General features: G+C 41.8%; 1 protein-coding gene across 3 annotated transcripts in view; it reads left to right on the forward strand.

Moving 5' to 3' along the window:
* DNMBP (dynamin binding protein) overlaps positions 1–22,200 on the forward strand; it is a 91,398-nt gene that overhangs the window by 52,087 nt on the left and 17,111 nt on the right. For all 3 annotated transcript variants that reach the window (XM_070432535.1, XM_070432536.1, XM_070432537.1), the window contains 5 exons: positions 14,863–15,056; positions 16,670–16,769; positions 20,322–20,469; positions 21,318–21,335; positions 21,706–21,905. In XM_070432535.1, coding sequence (XP_070288636.1) covers positions 14,863–15,056; positions 16,670–16,769; positions 20,322–20,469; positions 21,318–21,335; positions 21,706–21,905 — 660 coding nt within the window. The remainder of the gene's footprint in view (positions 1–14,862; positions 15,057–16,669; positions 16,770–20,321; positions 20,470–21,317; positions 21,336–21,705; positions 21,906–22,200) is intronic.

Genomic DNA, 22,200 nt, shown 5'->3' on the forward strand with positions numbered 1-22,200 from the left:
AGAGGAACGACTAGGGAGAGAGCGTGGGTCTAAGAACTGAGCCTAGGAGTTACCTACTGCTTGGGGGCAGGTGGAGGAGGGAGGCCAGTAAGAGAGCAATATTATTTGAGGGTGTCAGGAGAAAAACAGAACTGAAAGTAAGAGAGAATGGCCAACACTTTCAAATGCCATGGAAAAATCAAAGGTAACACCATTGGATTTGTTGAGGAGGTTATTAATTGACTAAAAAGACAATATTACTGAAATAGTGATGATACAGAATTAATTGCAAAGGATGGGGGATAAGGTCATAGAGGGAGGGCTTGAAGACCAATCTTTTAAGACCTTTTCACAAAAAGAATCAAAGAGATTTAACGATAGCTGAGGGGAACACAGAGTTGAACAAAGTTTTCATGTGTTTACTCTTTTTTAATTAAATGTTTTTGTTGTTTTTCAATTATAGTTGACATTCAATATTGTACTAGTTTCAGCTGTATAGCATAGTGGTTAGACATTTATATAACTTACAAAGTGATTCCCCCAGTAAGTCTTGTACCCACCCAACACCATGTATAGTTATTACAATATTATCAACTGTATTTCCTAGGCTGTACTTTATAGCCTCATAACTGTTTTGTAACTGCCAGTTTGTACTTCTTAATCCCTTTACCTTTTTCACCCAGCCCCCCAACCTCCTACCATCTGGCAACCATCAAAATGTTCTCTGTATCTATGAATCTGTTTCTGGTTTGTTTGCTCAGTTATATTGTTCTTTAGATTCCATATGTAAGTGAAATCATATGGTATTTGTCTTTCTCTGACTTATTTCACTTAGCATAGTACCCTCTAGGTCCATCCATGTTGTTAAAATGGTAAGACTTCATTCTTTTTTATGGCCGAGTAATATTCCGTTATATATATGTCCATTTGTCTTGACTGGAGCTCTTGATCCATTTAAATTTAAAGTAATTATTGATAGGTATGTAGTTATTGCCATTTTATTAATTATTTTCTATTATTTTTGTAGTTCTCTGTTCCTTTCTTATTTTCTTGCTCTCTTGTATGTTGTTGACTCTCTTTTGTGCTGTGTTGTGTTTGGATTCCTTTCATTTTATTTTTTGTATATGTCTTATATAGTTTTGGTTTGTGGTTACCATGGGCTTCATATATACCAAGCTATGTTTATAACAGTCTGTTTTAAGTTGATGGTCCCTTAACTCTCCCTCTCCATCTTTATGTTTTTGTCATTGTTTCTTTACTTCTTTTGTGTGTTTGTGTGTATCCCTTAATTTGCTGTTGTAATTACACATGATGATCCTACTTTTGCCTTTTACCCTTTGTACTAAGTTTAGTGTTGGTTGATCCACTGCTTTTATTATGTATTTGCCTTTGTCAATAAGAATTTTTTTCTTTGGATATTTTCTTAGTCATATTTTTATCTCTCCTTTCTTCTTCTCTTTCTCTTCCTCCTCTTCTTCCTCTTCCTCCACCTTTTTCACCTTGCTCTTCTTCTTGAGGTACCTGTATGATGCGAATGTTGTTATGCTTGACATTGTCCCTGAGGTCCCTTAAACTATCCTCAGTTTTTAAAATTCTTTTTTCCTTTTGCTGTTCCAATTGGGTGTTTTTCTCTACCTTGTCTTCCAAATCACTGATGCAAGCCTCTGCTTCCTGTAGTCTGCTATTGATTTCATCTAATGTATTGTGCATTTCCGTTATTGTATTCTTCATTTCTGACTTTTTTTTTAAATGTTTTCTATCTCCTTTTAAAAAATATTTTTATTGTTTTCAGAGAGGAAGGGAGAGGGAGAGAGAGATAGAAACATCAATGAGAGAGAATCATTGATTGGCTGCCTCCTACATGCCCCACACTGGGGATTGAGCCCGCAACCTGGGCATATGCCCTGGCCGGGAATCTAACTGTGCTCTCCTGGCTCATAGGTTGACACCTGCTGGGCTCTATCTTCTTTTTAATGTTTCCTCTCTTTGTTGAAATTCTCATGTAGATAGTCTATTTTCTCCCTAACTTAATTGAGCATCCTTATAACCAACTTTTTGAACTCTGCACCTGATAAACTGCTTTCCTCCATTTTACATACTTCTTTCGGAGTTTTGTTCTGTTCTTTCACTTGGGATGTTTCTTTGTTTCCTCATTTTGGCTGCCTCTCTATTGGTTTTATGTATTACGTAGACCAGCTATGTCAGTCTTGTCAGAGTAGCCTCATATAGTAGGTGTCCGGTGGAGCCCAGTGGCCCAATCTTCCTGTTCACGTGAGCTGGGTGTTTCAGAGGTGTCCCTTGTGTGGTTTGTGTGTGTCCTCCTGCTGTCATTGAGCCTTTATATTCTGTTGGCACCTCAGTGGTGAGCTTGACCCTCAAGCTGACTGGCTGTGAGGACTGGCTGTGACTTTAGCAGACAAACTGTTCTGTAAGGGATCACCCCACAGAACACTATTTGTTTTAGCAGGCCTCAGGTGCTTGCTGAGTTCACCCTTTGGGTGTGTCATTTGTGGTACTAATCAGGTGGTGTTCCTGGTGTGGTCTGGAGCTGGCCAGTGGGTGTGTTCATTCTGGGACCTCTTGGGGGGAGGTTTCTGGTGCAGGCCAAGGTCAGCCACTGCCTGTGTCTGGCCGGGGCATTGATTATGGTAGGAGCTACAAAGTGATCTTTGGTCGGTAGCTGCCTGTGCTGGGCTTGGAGGCATCTAGGGGTGGTTATGCTGTGAACTGAGGCTGCTTCCCCTAGGCTGGACTGGGGGCCACTTAGCAGGAGTTACAGCCAGTTGTTGCTTGTTTTGGCTTTGTGAGCCTTGGAGAGATTTCAGGAAAGCTCAAAGCACTGGCCCAGGCTGACTTCTTGAGTAGGTTGGCCTTTGAAAGAGGCTCCACATGGATTGGGTGGGGCAGGGAATCACCAGGGTGGGGTGAGAGTGGTGTTATCAGGCTAAGAGACTCAGGCTGGGTGCCTGCCTGTGCCTGCAATCTGTGCTGTCCCTTCACTGGAGCTTAGGGCAAGTGTTTGTGAGTGAGTCTGTGCTCAGGACCTTTAGGAGGATGGGTCTACAGCAGCCCTTCATCTCGCCAGGACCAAGTCCCTGCTGATTTTCACAGCCACTGATGCCTCAGCCTAGTATGGGGCTGGGACCTATTTCTTCAGTGGGGACTTGCACAGCCAAGATATCCCTCCCAATTCTCAACAGCCACTTGTGAGTGTAGGGCCAGTTCATTTGTGTCTCTACCCCTCCTACCAGTCTCGATGTGGCTTCTTCATATCCTTAGTTATAGGAGTTCTGTTTGGCTAGTCTTTCTATGGTTTTTAAGGGTGATTGTTCCATAATCTGGTTGTAATTGTGATGTAGTCATAGGGGGAGGTGAGCACAGTGTTTATCTACTTCGCCATCTTGGCCGGAAGCCTTATGTGCTTACTTTTTTAAATCAGGGTGTCAGTCCTTATTTGAAGATAGATGGGTGGGGTAGGAGGCGAAAGAGAGGGAAAGAGTAAATATGTGGAAGCAAAAGGAAATATATTGTAGGGCCATATATCTTCAAGAGTTGGGAAATAATTGAAGCTTTAGAGATAATAAGGCACTCCTCTTCTGAGGTTAGAATGATCCAATCTGGCAGGCTCCATCCAACTCAAAGACTTTGCCTATTGGGGTCACGAGTTGTAGTCTCAAGAAGCTAGGTTGCTTGTTTTCTCTACAAGCCATTACTTAAATTATTTTTATGTTATGTTTCATCAATACTAAAGGAATATTGGCCTGGGAGGAATCCAGGTCTCACTAAAAGCAAGAGATATTCAAGACAGGCAAGAAATGGAGGTAGGATAGGAAGAGGCGATCTTGTAGGGCATCTTCTTTCATGTGGACCTGAGGATGTTAGCAGGTGTAGAGGGAGGAGGGGTGAGTCCAAGCGGCGAACTTGCAGTGCCAAGGCAGGCTTAGTGTTCAGTGGGACGTCAGGGTGGCAGCTCAGGACCTTGACACACCCACCCTGAAGCCACGACCTGTATCAGTTTGACATTTCCTGAGAAACCAGAAGTGCCCGCACTATGCATAAACATCAGGCTGTCGAGTCACAAGGGTGTGACAGTGCCGATACAGGCATTTCTAATGGCAAGGTGCTCATTTGTGTCCATGGCTGCACAGCCGACCTTATTCCACGGTATCAAGAAACCCCTTTCTTCTAATCATAAACTGGGAGGGGGCAGACAGATGAAATCTATTGCATTTCATTAAATCTAAAGCACTACCTATTGTAAGACATGGAATGATTTATGTATCATTAAAAAGAAAGAGGGCTTCTCATTAAACTAGAATACTTTTATTAAATTGCTATTTGGAAAACACATCTTGCTTTCAGAGATGTTAGAATGTGAAAAAATGTGCATCTTAGCATCTATTGAAATATGGAGATGCTTCCACTTACTGCTGACCTCATAGCAATACTTAGAAGAAAAACCAGTGTACTGTAGAATTCCTCTAGTTCCCTCCCCAGTGATTTGAAGGTAGGGAATTCCGTTTCCTCTGCTCTCCAGCCCTCCCCTTCCCCCATTCCCTGCTCCCCTGAGAGGAACACTGAAACCTGATTTACTCCAGTGCTGTAGGTTCTAAACCCTAATGGGTTGTGGCAGCCATGTAGCTAAGGCAAACAAAAGTTAGGGTATTTAATGACTTTAAAAAAATCTTTGGGTAGTGTTTTTCATCACAGCCATGCTCGGGGCACTCTAAGTTTTAATAATAGCTGTCACCTAAGTGCCAGTTGCTGCGCTAAGTACTGTAGATTAGATGCACATCCGGTATGCAGAAAAGTCCATAGTCTAAGCTCCAGACCCTTACACGGTGCTTGGCATGTAGTAGGTGCTCAATGAATACTTGTTGTCAAATGCAGTATTTTGTTTTGGAGCAGACACCATGTACTTCAAAAGATAAATAGTAATATCATTTTGCATTGTTCCTTGAGAACTGAAGTTTAGAGAACAGAGTCATCCAGGGACTTCGGCTAGTGGCCTTACAGGACGGTAAGTGAACAGAAAGGCGCAGAGACAACCTGGGCTCGTCACGTCCAAGAAATAATAAGGAAACAGTATTTAAAGTACACTGTGTGCTAGGTTCCATAATAGCAGCAAGTGCCCAGTCCTCTGGGCTCACTGAAAGGAAGTGACTAACTGCCTAGATGAGTCCAAAGAGGCCTCACTCACATGCTAGTGACACTCCTGTGGAACTAGTTAGAGGCTAGTGTGGTGATACCAAGTTGAGAGGAGTATGTGACGTACCAGAGTGGGAAGTCACGTAAGATTTCAGAGCCTGGAAGTGAACAAAGAGGTCCAGCCCCTTTATTATACACACACGTGGAAACAAGGGCCCACAAAGGTTGTGTACCACAGAGACAGGAGGGGAAGCTGGGCTGGATCCCAGTTCTAGATCCCTGCTGCCCTCTCACGATCGATCGAGAAGCAGCTCCACACACCGCATATCCTGAGAAATGGAAGCCAGGGAGATGTAGGGGAGTAGAGTGACTGTTAGGATGCTAGAGCTCATTTAAACCTGTACAGCATGTATGACAGCTCCCGGGGAAAACCCAACTTATGTTCTCTTGTACGGAGATTTTATTTTTTTCCATGTTTCAGCTAGAAAATAAGATAGTACTGACCTATATCCTAGGTTTAATAAGATTTTACCATAAAAATATTGGATTACACTTGGAAATAATCCTTATGTTGAGAGACTGGGTTTACCCTTTTAAGTAAATATATGCAAAACACTTAATGCTTAAAGATCATTCCATTTTATATTATTTTTTTTAAATTGAATTTGCTGGGGCCACATTGTTTAATAAAAAGTCAAGTCTCCTTCCATCACCATTTATCCCCCCTATCCTCTTTTCTATCTCGCCCTACCCCCTTTCTCTCTGGTAATCACCATACTGTTGTTGTGTATTATTCTTCTGTTTTATGAATTTATGTCTTACTTGTTCACACAGATTCATTAAGCCAAATGGAAATAACTTTAAAGCCATCTAGTTTAATGCCACTCGATTTGCTGTTCTTGAACACCGAACAGATAGCATGACTTGCCTGAAACTGAAGAAAGCTTGGAAGGCATTTCCACATTGTAGATCTCTGCCCCATCTGTTGGTAGCTCTCTCTTCAGTATTTATACATTTTTGTAATTAAAACTTGGAACAGGATTATAATTCAAATCAAATTGATTATTTTGGTGCACAGTTAGAAAAGATACATACAGTATTATGAGGGCAAATGGAAGTAATAAAAGTAAACCACCTAATAGAAGCTGAAGAAAGCCTGGTTTTATAGAGTAGGCTAGAAAAGTAGCCAGAGGGCCATAGAGACAAGCACATTTCGAAACATCACTGTAGTATTATTATTAAATATGAAAATACAATGCTGGGAATGGTCATGCAAACATGCAGAAGACATGTAACCTAGAATAGGACTTGGCATTTGATGGAAAGCACTGGCTGGTTTTTAATATGCAGCTATTAGCTGTGTGGTCTCGGGCAAGTTATTTTACTGTTTTGTGCCCGTTTCCTCATTTGTAAAATGAGAATAATAATAATAATAGCTTTCCTCAAGAGACTTGTTCAATATAGTTTTAGGTGTGTGTGTGTGTGTGTGTGTGTGTAGAAAAAAAGCATTTTATTGGTTGATAATAATCACATTTTGGTTTTTAAGCAGTGATAATTTATTTTTAATTATTTTATAAAAAGTGTCTTTGCCCTCTCGATAATTTCACTTCTGCTGTCTAAAGATGAAATAAACCTAGCCGGTGTGGCTCAGTGGTTGAGTGTGGACCTTATGAACCAGGCGTTCACTGTTCAATTCCCAGTCAGGGCACATGCCCGGGTGGTGGGCTTGATCCCTAGGAGGGGATTTGTAGGATGCAACCGATCAAGATCAGATTCTCTCTCATCATTGATGTTTCTATCTCTCTCCCTCTCCCTTTCTCTTTCTGAAAAAGAAAACATAAAAAAAAATACCTATACTGTAGTTCACTTAAAAAAAAAAAGATGAAATAATAATAACCTCACAGCTTTAAGCACACCAACAGCACACCTCTCTGGGATTTATGTGTATTTGGTGAGGGTCCAAAATGGTGTTTCAATTGATCCTAGTTTTAAACTCGCTATCCTGGCAGCGTACGAAGTTGCAGACTCTTGACTCGTGTTTGCTCTCTGGCCTGCGCCTGGAAGAGGAAGAGGGAAACTAGAGGCTCTGAGGTAGGTTTCCCGAGGTGGAGGCCCTCCCAGCAGGGATTATACTCCAGGCTACTTGCCAAAAGAGGCAGGGCGGATAATGAACGGAAACCAAGGGACAGTTTGTCAGTTGCTGCTGAGATTCGGGACCTGAAGTTTGGTGATCCTGGAAAAGTGTTTGTGAGCCAGGTGGGAGCACCAGGGACCACAGTGCAGAAAGTTTTACCTTGAGCAAACTTTCTCCTATGGAAGCTGTGTAGGTGCTAAAAGGAGAAGAGGTGGTGGGGGCTGGGTGGGCTGGCTGGGCTGGCTGGAGGGATGTGGTAATAGGGAAAACCAGGATTTATGATTCCTGCAGGTGGGTTCGGGGAGCAGAGGAGCAAATTTACAAGTTTGCTTCCTCTCAGAGTTTGCTAGACAGATTGTTAAGCAGGCAGTTGTGTTTGGCTTTTCTCATAAGACTAGCAAATTGTCATTTCAACAGCATTTTATTACTCATTCTCTTCAGCGTTGTAAAGGGATTAGCTCAGGAATGAAACCTCAGATTATTAAAAAGTGAAGACAGAATTTGAAATGGATTAACAGGGTAATTGTGAGCTGTTAGTAGTAGAGCATTGTCATTTACAGCAAATGTTCTGTTTTTACTTTATTCTGTGTTATGTCAATATTACATATTCACTGTAGAAAAACTAGAAAATGCAGTAAGTCAAAAGAAAGAAAAAATATCAGAATTTCTATCACCTTTAAGACTTTTTCATTTTCAATTATTTGCATTTTCCCCTTTTTAACAAAATTGCATTTTTTTCATAAACTGCTTTGTAATCAGCTTTTAAAAAAAAATCTTCATTGTTGAAAGTATTGCATATGTCCCTTCCCCTCACTCCATTGCCCTCTCCCACTCCCCTCCCCCCAAGCCTTCCCTATTGTCTGTGGGTAACTGCTTTTTAATTAATAACACACAGTGTTCCATATTAATAAATAAAAACCTGTATCTCAGTGGTCATTATCATATTCCATTACACAGATATGCCATAATTTATTTAACCAGGACCTTTTGGGGAGAAATTTTGGCTGTTTCTGTTTAGGTTGTTTCTACATTTTTTAATACAACGAAGAACATTCCTATATGTACATCTTTGTACACGTATCCAATTATTTACATAGAATCAATTCCTAAAAGTAGACTCCTCAGTTAGAAAGCTTACCTTTTCTCTTTTAAGAAGTGGAGACAGTGCTAAAGGTTTTTACTTCCTGCCCAATCCCTTTGGGTGCTGGGTTCCTCACGGTTCCCAAGGAGGAGCTGAGCTTTCCTGAAGGGGGCTCTCCTGTCCCTGAGTAATATGCTCAGTGGGGAAGTAAGAGAGACCTATCAAAGGACATGATACAAAAAAGGCCTTTCCCTTCATTTCACATCATTTCTGCCATAAATTATCTGGGATACTATTAAATATTTACAGTGATGGCACTTACACAGATTCAGTTATGCTAAGGGCTTATTTACATTACACTGAGTGGGGTTTTATAGCTACAGTCATATGAACACATGCATGTATGTTTAAATACATAATTGTTCACAGTCTTAATGGTGGGAGAACTGTAGCTCTCCGGAGGTCAAGTTGTGCTTTGGAATTGTCCTGTTTTATCATTAGCTACCAGGTGGCCACCCACACCCACAAACAAGTAGAAGTCCAGGTCACAACTCCCATGATTTGCCTGGAGGCAGAATAGCTATTGGTCGGGAGCCCAGCATGGGCTCAAATCCCAGTCTTCCACTTACTGGTCCAGTTACTGAATTTCTCTTCATCCCTCATCAGTAAAATGGGTTCATTAGTAGGGTTGTTGTGAGAATTAAATAAACTAATATTTGTAAAGTGCTTAGAACAGTGCTTGGTACATGGTAGGTGCCATATAAATATATTTTTTTAAACTAAAATTTAAAGCTGGAAGGATGGAAGGAAGCAACAACACAGGGGCTCACCCCCGAGGAAAGCCTCACAGGTTGATGGTGCAGTGTTAGAAGCAGTGGGAAAGGCTCTTCACCAAGAGCTATCCTCTTTCGGATTGCTTAGAATTTCACCAATAGAAATGGATCTTAATTAGGGGCAGTTTGTTTTAAATCACTGGCAATGCAGTGATAAATTCTTGTGAGATCAAAAAGTACTGATTCAGCTCAAGTCCCCATTGGTCCTTCAACCAGCTCCCTCCCTGAGGCAAGCTGATGAGTTTGGAGTGTTGTCCTTCCAGACCTTTTTCTGTACACTTACATATCCTATCATATGTGTGGGGTGGACAAACATAGGTTTACAGTTGTGAATATGTGAAACAGAGTTTATTCTTGTATTATTACTTTTATTAATTATTGTATTATCTGCTTGTATTACAACTGTAAACCTACCTTTGCCCACCCCTATCTATATAGAAATATGTAGGGGGTTTTCTTTTTTTTCTTTCTTTCTTTTCCGTTCTCTTTCTCTCTCTTTCTGTATCTGTCTCCAAAAATGGCATATTGTTCTGCAACATTTTCCCTCGGTTTCTTTTAAAATCTAAGTGTGAGCTGTAAGTCCCTGTGAATTACTCTGTGCTCTTCCTGCTGCCCTGGGACCAGCCAGAGGAGAGATCTGCATTCTGATGGCTTTAGGATAAGGTTCCTAAAGTAGGGGGTCCGGTTCCCTTGGCTGAGTGAGGCTAAGCCTGGCCTGGAGAGGGGCTGCAGGGAGGTCCTAGTGCAGACCGAGTAGACAACTGCTGCCCGCTTTCCAGCTTTGCCTCCTATGCATCCTAAGAGATAGATGGGCCTTCAGAAGTCTTCCCTAAAGAGAGCACCCCACACAGCCACGCTTAGCCGGGGAAGGAAAAGTAAGAGAGAATACTCTTGGGTTAACAGCTCCTGAAGGGGAATAGTGACTGTTTAGCACGCGGAAAGGAGAGCTGGAAGGGAAAAGGTGCTGAGCCTGAGCAAAGGCAAGGCCCCTCTTCTGCTTCTCAGTCCAGTTAGCAGAGAATTCCAGCTCCATCCTTTGGAAATGGCCCTGCTCTGATAGCCTGGGGGGCTTGGGGCAATTCATATGTAAATATGGGAAAGGCTGGAGGATTTAGGGGCTCTAGGAGCATTCCACAGCTCTGGGAAGATTCTTTGCCTGCCTGCTGACACGTTGATGCATCCGTACCCGCACCCCATCACGGAGTCAGACTTTGGGCGCTGCAGGTACCTCCCGGGGTTGCTGGAGTCCACACAAAAGAAGGTAGAATAGTCAGCCTCCTTCTCGCTCAAGTGCAGGTTGCAAGCAGGCTGGGGATTCCAAGATTTTCTTTATCAAAGACAGAGCCAACTTTCAGAGCAGGGAGAGAAGTGAGTAGCTTTTCTCTTTAACTCTAGTGCAGTTGGGAGAGCTGTGGGATAACCAATCCCTTCCTAACACTGAGGAATGAGCCTGGTGACAAAGGACTAACCTGAGAAGGTGGGGTGTCTTGAGAAGGAGTGGAGTTGGGACTGGGAGGGAGTGCACAGGGGGCTGGAAAGGGGAACAAAAGACAGAAACCATCACCAATTGTTCTATCACCACAAGTAAATTTGTGCGGTCCACCCAGCCCTTACCGGCAAGGCCACCCCAGGAGGAAAGGGGCACTGGACTGCACGTTTTATTGATTGGCTGATGCTGGGCCACAGCTTCCTCCAGTGCTTCCTCGACCCCAGGTTTCATTGTTCTTAAAGAAAAGTGAAGTTTATGGTTCTGAACAGAGCGTTTCCACTTGGTGCGTTTTACCTTAACGCTGTGCAGTCGGTGTTCTCTGGCCCATCGTGGGGAAAGGGCTAATTTGGTGTTGAGTTATTACCTTGTTCCGTTCCCAAAGCGGGTACTATTATCCTCACCTTACAGAGGAGGAAACTGTGGCCCCGAGGTAAAAAAAGGGGTTCCCCAGGGCCTCCCCTGCTGAAGAGTGAGGAAGTGCAAGATTCAAAGCCTCCTGTCTCCACCGCAGTTGGCTGAGGGTGGGCTGCCCTCTCGCACTTGGTTGTCCTGGATACTAAAATTGTACTTTCAGCTTTTTTCTTAGGATATAGTTGGAATAATGGGAAAACAGTCTTTTAAATTTGGAGTCTTTTCAAGCCAGATATTTTTAGTTTGACTTAATCTTTAAGAATTAATTAGCCTGTGAGGAGCCTGCAGGTCTTCTGCGTCTTCAGAAACATCTAGGATTTTGTTAAAATTGCAGATACCTGGGTCCCACCCAGATTTGCTAAATCAGAATCTCACGAGTGGTGCCCGGGAAACTGCAATTTAACAAAAAACATCCCACAGGGGGTTTTAATCACGCTAAAGTGTGTCTGGTTTTGTTTTTTAAAAGCTGTACAAGAGTTTATAAATTCACCTGCAAATAAAGACATGCGGGTAGTTTAAAAGAAGTGTTAACATTTCTTTTTCTTTCTTTTGATACAAATAAAAATCTGGTTGAGTCTCCATGTAAGTTGTTGGCTTCTGACTGATGAGTACTTGCTGGTGTTTCATGCTTTCAACTACTCTGATTTGTAGAACTTTGATTTCTGGGAGATAATAGTTCCCAGGGATTTTTTCAGATTTGAAGCAAATAAGTTCCTGGCCTTTTCTAGTTGAGGTACCAGGCTAGGTAGGCAAAATGGTGCAGAATTAAGTTCATAGCATTTGGATTTAAATATATTTAGATTCAAATTCCAGACTGCTTACTCACTACATAACCTGGGACAAGTAGGTCAGCTTCTCAAAGCCGAGGTTTTCTTATCTATTAAATGGGAGTACTGATACTACTTCAGAGTATTGGTGTGAATATTAAATGAGTTCAGCAACATAATGTGTAAAGCGCATGGCACATGGTAGGAATTCAATAAATGTTCTTCCTTTCCAATCCTGTATAAATACGAGTTTCTTTTACAAATACTGAATCATTATGTTGTACACCTGAAATGAACACAATGTTTTATGTCATTATATCTCAGAAAAATTATATAAACAAAAATGATTTTCTCTTCTCAACTTGCCACTTATGAAACTACTAGAGGCCCAGTGCACAAAATTCATGCATGGGTAGAGTCCCTAGGCCTGGCCAGCGATCAGGGCCAATTGGGGCCTTCCGGCTGCCAGTCAGGGCCTTCCTTCGTTCCATGCCACCCCCTGGTGATCAGCGCACGTCATAGCGAGCGATCGAACTCCTGAGGGGACACTTTGCATATTAGCCTTTTATATATATAGATATTTGGGACTGAGATTCTATTGCTTTAAAATTGCCAAAAAAAAAAAAAAATTAAAACAAGCCTATTGAAAATAAATTTTTAGAAATATATATATTTTTTATTGATTTCAGAGAGGAAGGGAAAGAGAAAGATAGAAACATCAATGATGAGAGAGAATCATTGATCACCTGCCTCCTGCATGTTCCCCCCCCCCCCGCCCCCCCCCCCCCCCCTCGCCCGGGGATTGAGCCCACAACCCTGGCATCTGCCCTGGCTGGAAACTTAACTGTGACTTTCTCATTCATAGATCAATGCTCAACCACTGAGCAACACCACTGGGCTGAAGATAAATTTTATATACACTACAATTAATTTAGAACTATAGTTTAGCACTCTGGTGAAATAAGACATGTTTTAAATTTTGTCATTCTACCAAATATAAGTTCAAGAAAAGTATTTTATCTTTCTAATCTTTATTTTGAATAATATCAGATTTACAGAAAATTGCAAAGAACAGTACAAAGAACCTGTATATTCTTTATTCAAATATATATATTCTTTATTCAAATCCACCAGTGTTTAACATTTTGCCATGTTTTTGTTTTCATTTTCTCTCCATGTGTGGACACACACACACACACACACACTGTTTTTTTTCACTGAACTATTTGAGAGTAGGTTGCATACCAGTATATCATGTCCCTTACTAATAGCTTCAGTGTTTATTTTGTGTGAACATGGATATTCTTATACGTGACCACATAGATTTGCCATTTCAGGACATTTTGAATTGATTTAATAAACTGTAATCTATAGTTTATATTACAATTTCAACAATTGACCTATAATGTCCTTTGTAGCAATTTCCCCCCACCCAAGGCAGGATCCAGTTTGGAATCACACATTACATCTGTTTGTCATCTCTTTAAGTTGTCTTGATTGTGAACAATCCCTCAGGCCTTCTTTGTCTTTCCTCACAGTGGGAGCCCCTTTGGACATGCACCCCTTGTTTTCCTGAGCACTTCCTTACTTTCTACCATCAGATGTTTCAGGCTCATTTATACCTTCCCTGCCCCAGCCCTGGGCTTAGCCATTTCTCCATAGAACTCTGGTTCCTTTGAATGGAGCATGGTTTTTAGAAACCAGAATCTGGGCTGCACTTTTTCAACATAGGAATTTCTAAATTCTTAGAGAAGAGGCAGAGGGAAAGAATTTTGGAGACTAAAATCTGTTGTGAAAGCCTAGTTTTCATAAGTAGTTTAAACACTTGTATTTTGTAACTTAAGGCTGGGGAAAAATTTTTTTGTAATTATACTGAGACTAATATATTTACTTACCACATCTGTAGTTGTTTTAAGTTGATCTAAAGGAATTTGAAATACACAGCAGAGATTGCTTCACTGTGGAAATTTTTAAATTGTTTATTTTAGTATTTAATGTTCATTTTAATGAACAAATGTCCTCTCATATAAATAATTCTCATCATGCGTATCTAAGTAACAGGTAAATGAAAAAGCTACAAGATCATATTTGTTTTCATTTTTAGATCATGCAGTGTGGGTCTATAAAGATTCATTTAAGCCCTAGCCGTGTAGCTCGATTGGTTAGAGATCGTCCTGATGAGCCAAGGTTGTGGATTCAATTCCCAGTCAGGGCACATGAGAAGCAATCAGTGCATACATAAATGGAACAACAATCTGATGTTTCTCTTTCTCCCTTCCTTCCACTGTGTCTGATCAGTATAAAAAAAAATTTTAAAAAAAAGATTCATTTAATTAAAAATACCATTAAAGAACTTCATGTTTACAGTACATTTGTATCTTCTAGGACACTTGAAGTAACAAAACCTGCTTGCGAGAATATTTTGATAAGGAGAATCTAAGTAATTTTTGCATATTTCATCATATGTTAATGTTAATCCATCATCACATGACTGGAATATAGTGGGTCCTGCAGTCACCCTGATCTCAGACGAATCATTTCTGCCTAATTCTTGTCTTGCCCTTATTTGGCATTATTATGTTCCACATAACATTGTTTTTAATGTGCATATCAATGTTTTTAACCTCCAGCTGGGTACTTCTGCTGCTGGGATCATGGGGTGGATTTTATACCTAATTAAATGAAAGCAGTTCTTCATGTGAACAGCAGCTCTTTCAACCTCTTTGCCAAGGAAGTTGTGGACACTGATTTGTCCTCATAAAATGCGCCAGCTACTCTTTTTTTTAGGACAGATTCTAAAAATGGTATCACCCAGATGGGAGAAGTTCTCTCTGCAGGAATGGCCTCCTAAGCTCTTCATCTGTTCATGATCAGAACTGACGTGTGGGATCAGATGTCCTGATTGTTGACAACTGTGAGGCCTTTGATTCTCAAGGACTGTGTTCGTTTCTAATGAAGTTGTTGAAGAGTCCTGCTTTAGCACACAGAGAGATGCTGACCAGTTCTCTTTTCCCTTCTAGAAATGACGCTCCTCTCCTCCCAGTCTTCATCTCCGGTGGCCGCTTCTGGGTCTGTGTCCACTGAAAACCCAGAGCAGAGGATGCTGGAGAAGAGAGCCAAGGTGATAGAAGAACTTCATCAGACGGAACGAGACTACGTTCGGGATCTGGAAATGTGTATTGAGCGGATCATGGTACCCCTGCAGCAGGCACAGGTGGGAACTGTGGGAGTAAGTTAGCTTTATCTTGAATAGGGTTCTCCAAGCCTAAAGTATCAGAATACGGGAGCTTTCACCACAGAGATTTATTGGGTTGGAAGTAAAGGCTGTGGCTGCTACTCTTAATTCAAGGGTCCCAACATACATGGGTCAACTTAAGCCATCAGTATCCTGTCACTTTTCAAGTCCACTGTTAACTAATCGGACTTACTGCAATAACACCCAGGACATTTCTGTTTATTTGGCTCCTGAAACAGTACCAGGGATTCTGGATTGTCACTTTCCTGGAAAGGTTGTATAATAATATAATGAAGTCTGGAGATGATTGGGTTCCTGGCTCTAGCACCTGATTTGACTGTACAAGGTTTATTCAGGAAACTCTCTAACTGTCATGTGCATATTATGTTAGGTACTTTTCTAGATGCTGGAGACAGAAAAAGAGGTTCACAGTTTCTGGGGATTTATAGTCCTTGTTACTTGACCACCTGGACTGGGTTTTTTTTTTTAATTAGATTTGTTTTATTTTATTTTATTTATTTATTTTTCTTATATTTTATTGAGTTTTTACAGAGAGAAAGGGAGAGGGATAGAGAGTTAGAAACATCGATGAGAGAGAAACATCGATCAGCTGCCTCCTGCACACTTCCCACTGGGGATGTGCCCACAACCAAGGTACATGCCCTTGACCGGAATCGAACCTGGGACCCCTGAGCCCACAGGCCGACGCTCTATCCGCTAAGCCAAACCGGTTAGGGCTGGTCTGAGTTTGAGTTTGTCTTCCTGGAGCAGTCACCTCCAAGAACTTCTATAGCAGTGGTTCTCAACCTGTGGGTCGCGACCCCTTTGGCAGTCGAACGACCCTTTCACAGGGGTCGCCTAAGACCATCCTGCATATCAGATATTTACATTACGATTCATAACAGTAGCAACATTACAGTTATGAAGTAGCAACGAAAATAACTTTATGGTTGGGGGTCACCACAACATGAGGAACTGTATTTAAAGGGCCAGATGGTTGAGAACCACTGTTCTAAAGGAAGTAGGCAGTGCCATCAGGCTTTGGGTACCAGGTGGGACTGTGAATCCCAGTATAATTCTAGACCAAATTGTTTCCACAGTCATTTTACTATGGTAGTGGGGGAGGAAGATGGGGAGAACAGTTGAATCAGGGACTAAGGGTAACACTAAAGCTAATGTTGGATGTTTCTGTTCTGGAAACTTTGTGAGAGTGAGTGAAAATGACCTTCAACAGTTTTTTAAAAGTATGTTTTTATTGATTTGAGAGAGAGAGAGAGAGGAAGGGAGAAGGAGGGGGAGATAGAAATATCAATGAGAGAGAAACATTGATCGGCTGCCTCCTGCACACCTCCCTTCTCCCCCCTGCGCCCCTCCCCCCCATTGGGATAGAGCTCAAAACCCTGACATGTGCCCTGACCAGGAATCAAACCAGTGACCTTTTGGTTCATGGGTTGACACTCAACCATTGAGCCACACTGGCCAGGCTGACCTTGAACAATTTTTGTATCGTACTTGAAGAGGTGTTTCTAATGTGAATGATATGCTATTAATTTCATTTTTTGTGAATCTTTATGTTTGTTTCCCTTTCTCAGATACCAAACATTGATTTTGAGGGACTTTTTGGAAACATGCAGATGGTGATAAAGGTCTCAAAACAATTATTGGCCGATCTGGAAATCAGCGATGCTGTAGGTATGACCTCAAGAAGCAACTTTTTTTTTTTTTTTTTTTTAACTTCATGGGTAGAAGGCAGGAGGAGAAGGGCCTTGCTAAGAAACGAAGTTTTAATTACTTAGTTCAGAGGTTGTTTGGCCCTCAGCTTCTCCTTTTATCTGCAGCCTACTTTGAGGTGATATAGGATCTTAGCAATAGAATAAATTTTAGCTATTACTGACTAGGATGTTTTTTTAGACTGACGGTTGCAAGCTGATAGTGAATCATGAGGTCAATTTAGTGGGTTGCACTAATAAAATAGAAAATATCAGAATGTGTTTTTTTCCTAATTTATTTTACTACTTGTATATTATGACAACAATGAAACAGGAAATTAAAACAAAATATCCATAATCTCACCCCTATAAGATATCAACTGTGTTTATTTTTCCTTCTTCCCTTCCACTTCTTTTCCCAAGACTAGCAGGAATTGGGTAGCAGAGTGTGATGTGCTGAAGGTACACAGAGGATAGTGCAGGAGAGGGCCTCGGAACGGAATAGCTCAGGACCTTGGCAGGAGTGTTAGCTTTACAGGTGAGGGACAGCCTGCAGTGGCCATGTGCATGAGGTGGAGCGAGACTATATGAGAGCACTATGCTGGGGGCTTCAATCGTGGTCAACCAGAAGGCCAGGCAGTACATTCACTGGGGAATTTATAAAGGATTAGATTTGGAACATCAGACAAGGGACAGTTCTGAGAAGTCAGCGAAAGGGAAATTAAAACTTTGTTGAGCCACTAGCAAATGACAGATTGACATGAATTGCATGTGCAAATTTTTATGTTGGTTAAATTGGACTTATTTTAACATTTTAAATTTAACTTATTTTAATTACCTTCACATGGCACACAGTCAGAAAGGTACAAAGAACTAATGAAAAGTATCCTACCCGTCCCCCAGTACCCAGCTCTTTTCAAACCGAAGCAACCAGTATTACTAGTTGTCTTATATCTCCTTCCAGAGATAGTTTATTACATACCAGCAATTACATATATATTTTTCTACCTGGGTTCACCATCCCTATTTTTAAAAATTATACCAGTGGCGGCATACAATTCAAACTACCTTACGCTAAGTCTTTTTCCCTCTCAACACTGTACCTTCCAAGCAGTCTTAATGACTAGGAAAGAGGGGTAACTCAGCAAAAATCAAGGTAATCTAGGGTGCTGGAGAAAGCAGCACCGAATTAATTTGCTAATCCTGATTGGAGAAGGATTCCAGTACAACCAGGGCAGCATCTAGCGGGAAAGGAAAGAATAATAGGTGTTCAGGGCTTGGATGAGTTAGAAGATGAGGAGGTTGAGAAAGAAGAAAGTACTAGGAGACTGTGTATATATTAATATATAAAGGGACTGGCTTTCAAAGTATTTTAAATATGTCCCACAGAAGGAAATATTTAACATAAGGCCCCAGGATATGTGTACTAGTATGTGTGTGTATGCCTGTGCTTACTTTTACTATGTCCAATGTTATCTGATATTTTCTTTTCTATTTTCCCAAATGAGTGCTGATCATTACCTGTGAAGTCAATTTCATGACCCACTTATGGGTTGTGACCCACAGTTTGAACGACTCTGGAAATTGAGGTGTAGCTTTGCTAGCTTGTAGTTGGTGTAGAATAGTCTCTATGAGGAAGGTTGAAGAACAGTGAATGGAGAAATGCGAATAATCATCCGTATGATAGGGAAGATTCTAGGGATGCTGGAAGGGATTAGATATACAAAGGAATAATGTAAGAGAAGAAGGCAGGCAAATATCAGATGGTAAAACTAGATGAAAACATAGGTGACTCAGGGATTTCAGAGTGGCCATGGGGTTTCAGAGTGGCCCTGAAGGTCAAGAAGGTAGCCAGCCCCACCCCCGCTACTGTGCCTGTTGAGTTGCAGGATTAGACAGAAGCAAAGCTGCCAGTTGACAGGGCAGCCTGGGTGTGATGTTTATGAGCAGATCAAGTTTCTTTCACAGAAAGGAGCTATAATTAAGGGAATACACTTAATTTAAATAAGAACCGATCTGCACAAGACTAGGGAATTCCATAGGACACAACATAGGGGGAAGAGAGGTGACATTGTAGGGCAAGGGCTGGGGGTCCCTGAGCAACTGGTAGAAATAGTTACAGGGGAAGCAGTGAGTAGGGTCGTATCCTGAGAGAAGAGCGCTGTTTGGGGAGAGCAGTACAGGCTGAAGAGGAAGGACAAGTGTGCTGAGTGAAGGAAAGAAGGGCGAGAGGAAGAGTGGTCGGGATCGGCAGTCGAGCAGCAGCTCTAAATGAAATAGGAGCTATTCCTCTCCTAATTGGCTGCAGACCAGGGCTCTGTGGCTATATTTCAAGGAGTCCATGAACTTGGGTCAAAAAATAATTACATCTTTATGTTCAGTAATTTTGAACTGAAATGTAGCATTTTTTAAGGTATGCCTATAGGGCACAAACCACATACTGTTAGCAGGACCTGTGACTTCATCACCAACTGAAGTCGCATGTTCGTATCACATTAGATTGTTGCAAATATCAACCAGAAGCAACCAAGCTTACCAGTTTCTTATGTCACTCATCATACTTTGAAATTATGGTGATTACTGTTAGAGTCAATGCTATGTTTTACTATTTAATGCTTCATACAAAGTACATGTTATTGTGTCATATGTTTAGGGTTTTTATATTACAAACTAGAGGCCCGGTGCATGAAATTCATGCATGGGTAGGGTCCCTAGGCCTGGTGGGCGATCAGGGCCGATCTGTGGGGCAACTGGAGGGGTGATTGGAGTGGGGGACCACTGTCACCCACCTTGGCCGGCCTGGTGCTGCCCGCTCGCTGGCCCCGCCCCCCACCCCCTGCCACAGCCAGTCGCCTCCCTCTGTGGGGCAGCCAGCGGGGCAATGGGGGCGGGGGGCTGGCCACTGGCACCTGCCTTGGCTGGCCTGGGGCCTGCAGGCTGGGGACAGCTCTTGCGTTGAGTGTCTGCCCCCTGGTGGTCAGTGCACATCATAGTGACTGGTTGTTCTGCCTGTCGTTCAGCCATTCGGTCGATTTGCATATTATGCTTTTATTATTATAGATGTTTTAATATAATGAATTTCATTTAAAGTCCTGTGTATTCAATTTATGCACAGAGAGGAGATTGGAGACTGCTGCTGTAATGGATCTCTTCATCCTTATAGAGATTTTCCTGGGGCTTAGAGGGTGTGATCCTTACTGGGTCTGACCACATACTTATAAGGAAAGTACTTGCAAGCCCCTTACTCTGCCTGACTGAAAAGGGGCTGGAGACTGTCTCAGGGACCAGCTGAGTGTGTGTGTGTGTGTGTGTGTGTGTGTGTACTGAAAAGTAAATACACAGATAACATGTCTCTTAAATTTTGCTTTAAGAGTATTTTAAGCTATTACATGGAAATTTCTTATTAATTTGATGGGTAGTCTTACTGTCATTTCTTGTAATAGGGTTTAACTGACATTAAAGTTTGCCTATACACCTTACATTTAAGATACTGAGAAGAAATTTACTAAAAACACTGTATGTGTATATTTTAAAGGACCCGTGTTTCTTGATCACCGGGATGAGCTTGAGGGAACATACAAGGTTTACTGCCAGAATCACGACGAGGCCACCTCACTGCTGGAAATCTATGAGAAGGATGAGAGGATCCAGAAGCATCTTCAGGACTCCGTGGCAGAGCTTAAGTAGGAGTTTTGACCACTTCACTTCCATCATAGCTCTTTAGTTCTGCCTTTTGATCATCACTCCCATGTATATGTCTATACTGCTTATGATATTCATCGTTCATCTTGTTTTAAACCTAAATGATATATTATTATAGGTTCTATTAGGTAACTTGCCTTTTTCCATCATATATCATGGAAATCGTAAGTGGCATCCTGTTTGTACTTTTATCCATTTCAGGCACTTTTATCTATACACTAGAGGCCCGGTGCACAAATTCATGCACTGGGGAGGGGTGTCCCTCAGCCCAGCCTGTACCCTCTCCAATCTGGGACCCCTTGGGGGATGTCCGACTGCCAGTTTAGGCCCAATCTTACCTCCTCCCCCACCACCCCACTGATCTTTAGAGAGAGTGGAAGGGAAGGAGAAAGGGGGGAGAGAGAGAGAAACATCGATATGAGAGAGACACATCGATCAGTTGCCTCCTGCACATGCCCCAACCCAGGCCAAATTGGGCCTACAACCCGGGTACCTCCCCTTGACTGGGAATCGAACCTGGACCCTTTGGTCCTCGGGCCGACACTCTAAACACTAGACCAAACTGGCCGGGGCAAATTCAGTTAATCTTGATCATCAGGTGAGATTTTCCTGGTCTTAGGAAGGCATGTTAATGTATATATCTAAGTAGATCAAAGTGAAATTAGGGGCTTACTAACTTTTTAAAATAGACTAGCTATGCTACCATGTGATTTTTGTTTGCTCAACTAATAGGTGTTAACATTGAATTGATATATTCTGAGAAAAATATGAAAATCAGCATTATCTCTAATCAGCTGTCTCTTTTCTTTTCATGCTAACTGCCCTATAGGAGCCTGTACAACGAATGGTAAGTTCCCTTGCCACTTGCACAAACTCATTTTTAAATTTTCTTCCTTTATAGACAGAAACCTAGAAGTAGATTTACCTTGTTATATTTTTCTCCATAGCACTTACCACCCAATGACACTTTATAGGATATTTGTTTATTGCCAGTCTCATTCCATCAGGGCAGGGACTTTTTATGGTCACTACAAAATCCCCGGCACCTGGAATAGTGCCTGGTAGATATTTATTAGGTGTCCAGGAAACATGAATGGATGAAAGTAGAAAGTAGGAAGAAAGAACAGAGCTCTACTTAGGAATAAAGGATACTACCTGTGGGTCCTGTATTATTTATTGACAGTGGACTAAAGGCTCTGTTTTCCCTTCTCTTATAGGGGATGCACAAATTATATTAACCTGGGCTCCTTCCTCATCAAACCAGTGCAGAGAGTAATGCGTTACCCACTGCTGCTAATGGAGTTGCTGAATTCCACCCCAGAATCCCACCCAGATAAAGTGCCTTTAACCAATGCAGTCCTTGCAGTCAAGGAAATCAACGTTAACATTAATGAATACAAACGTCGGAAGGATCTGGGTAAGAACAGCATAGTTGCTACAAAGGAGCTATGCCTTTGAGAATGTTCTTCTTCTCAAAAGAATTATTCCACCAGAGGTGGATGAAGCAGATGGTAGGTTATAGGGTTGTGATGAAGGAACAGTAGTGGAATTTTGGGGAAGTGTGATCTGAAGAAAGAGAGCAGTAATAATGAAAGCACAGCCACGGCCTATTGGAAATCGACATCTCTGATAAAGCTTATAGCAGCAAGAGTCTTTGCCAAGAGGTATGAAGACTGATTAGACATGGCTGCTCCAGAGTTCCTCCAAGCATG

The sequence above is a fragment of the Myotis yumanensis genome, unplaced genomic scaffold (genome assembly GCF_028538775.1).
Source record: "Myotis yumanensis isolate MYYU_CA2020_CCGP unplaced genomic scaffold, mMyoYum1.0.hap1 SCAF_13, whole genome shotgun sequence".
Classification (NCBI taxonomy): domain Eukaryota; kingdom Metazoa; phylum Chordata; class Mammalia; order Chiroptera; family Vespertilionidae; genus Myotis; species Myotis yumanensis.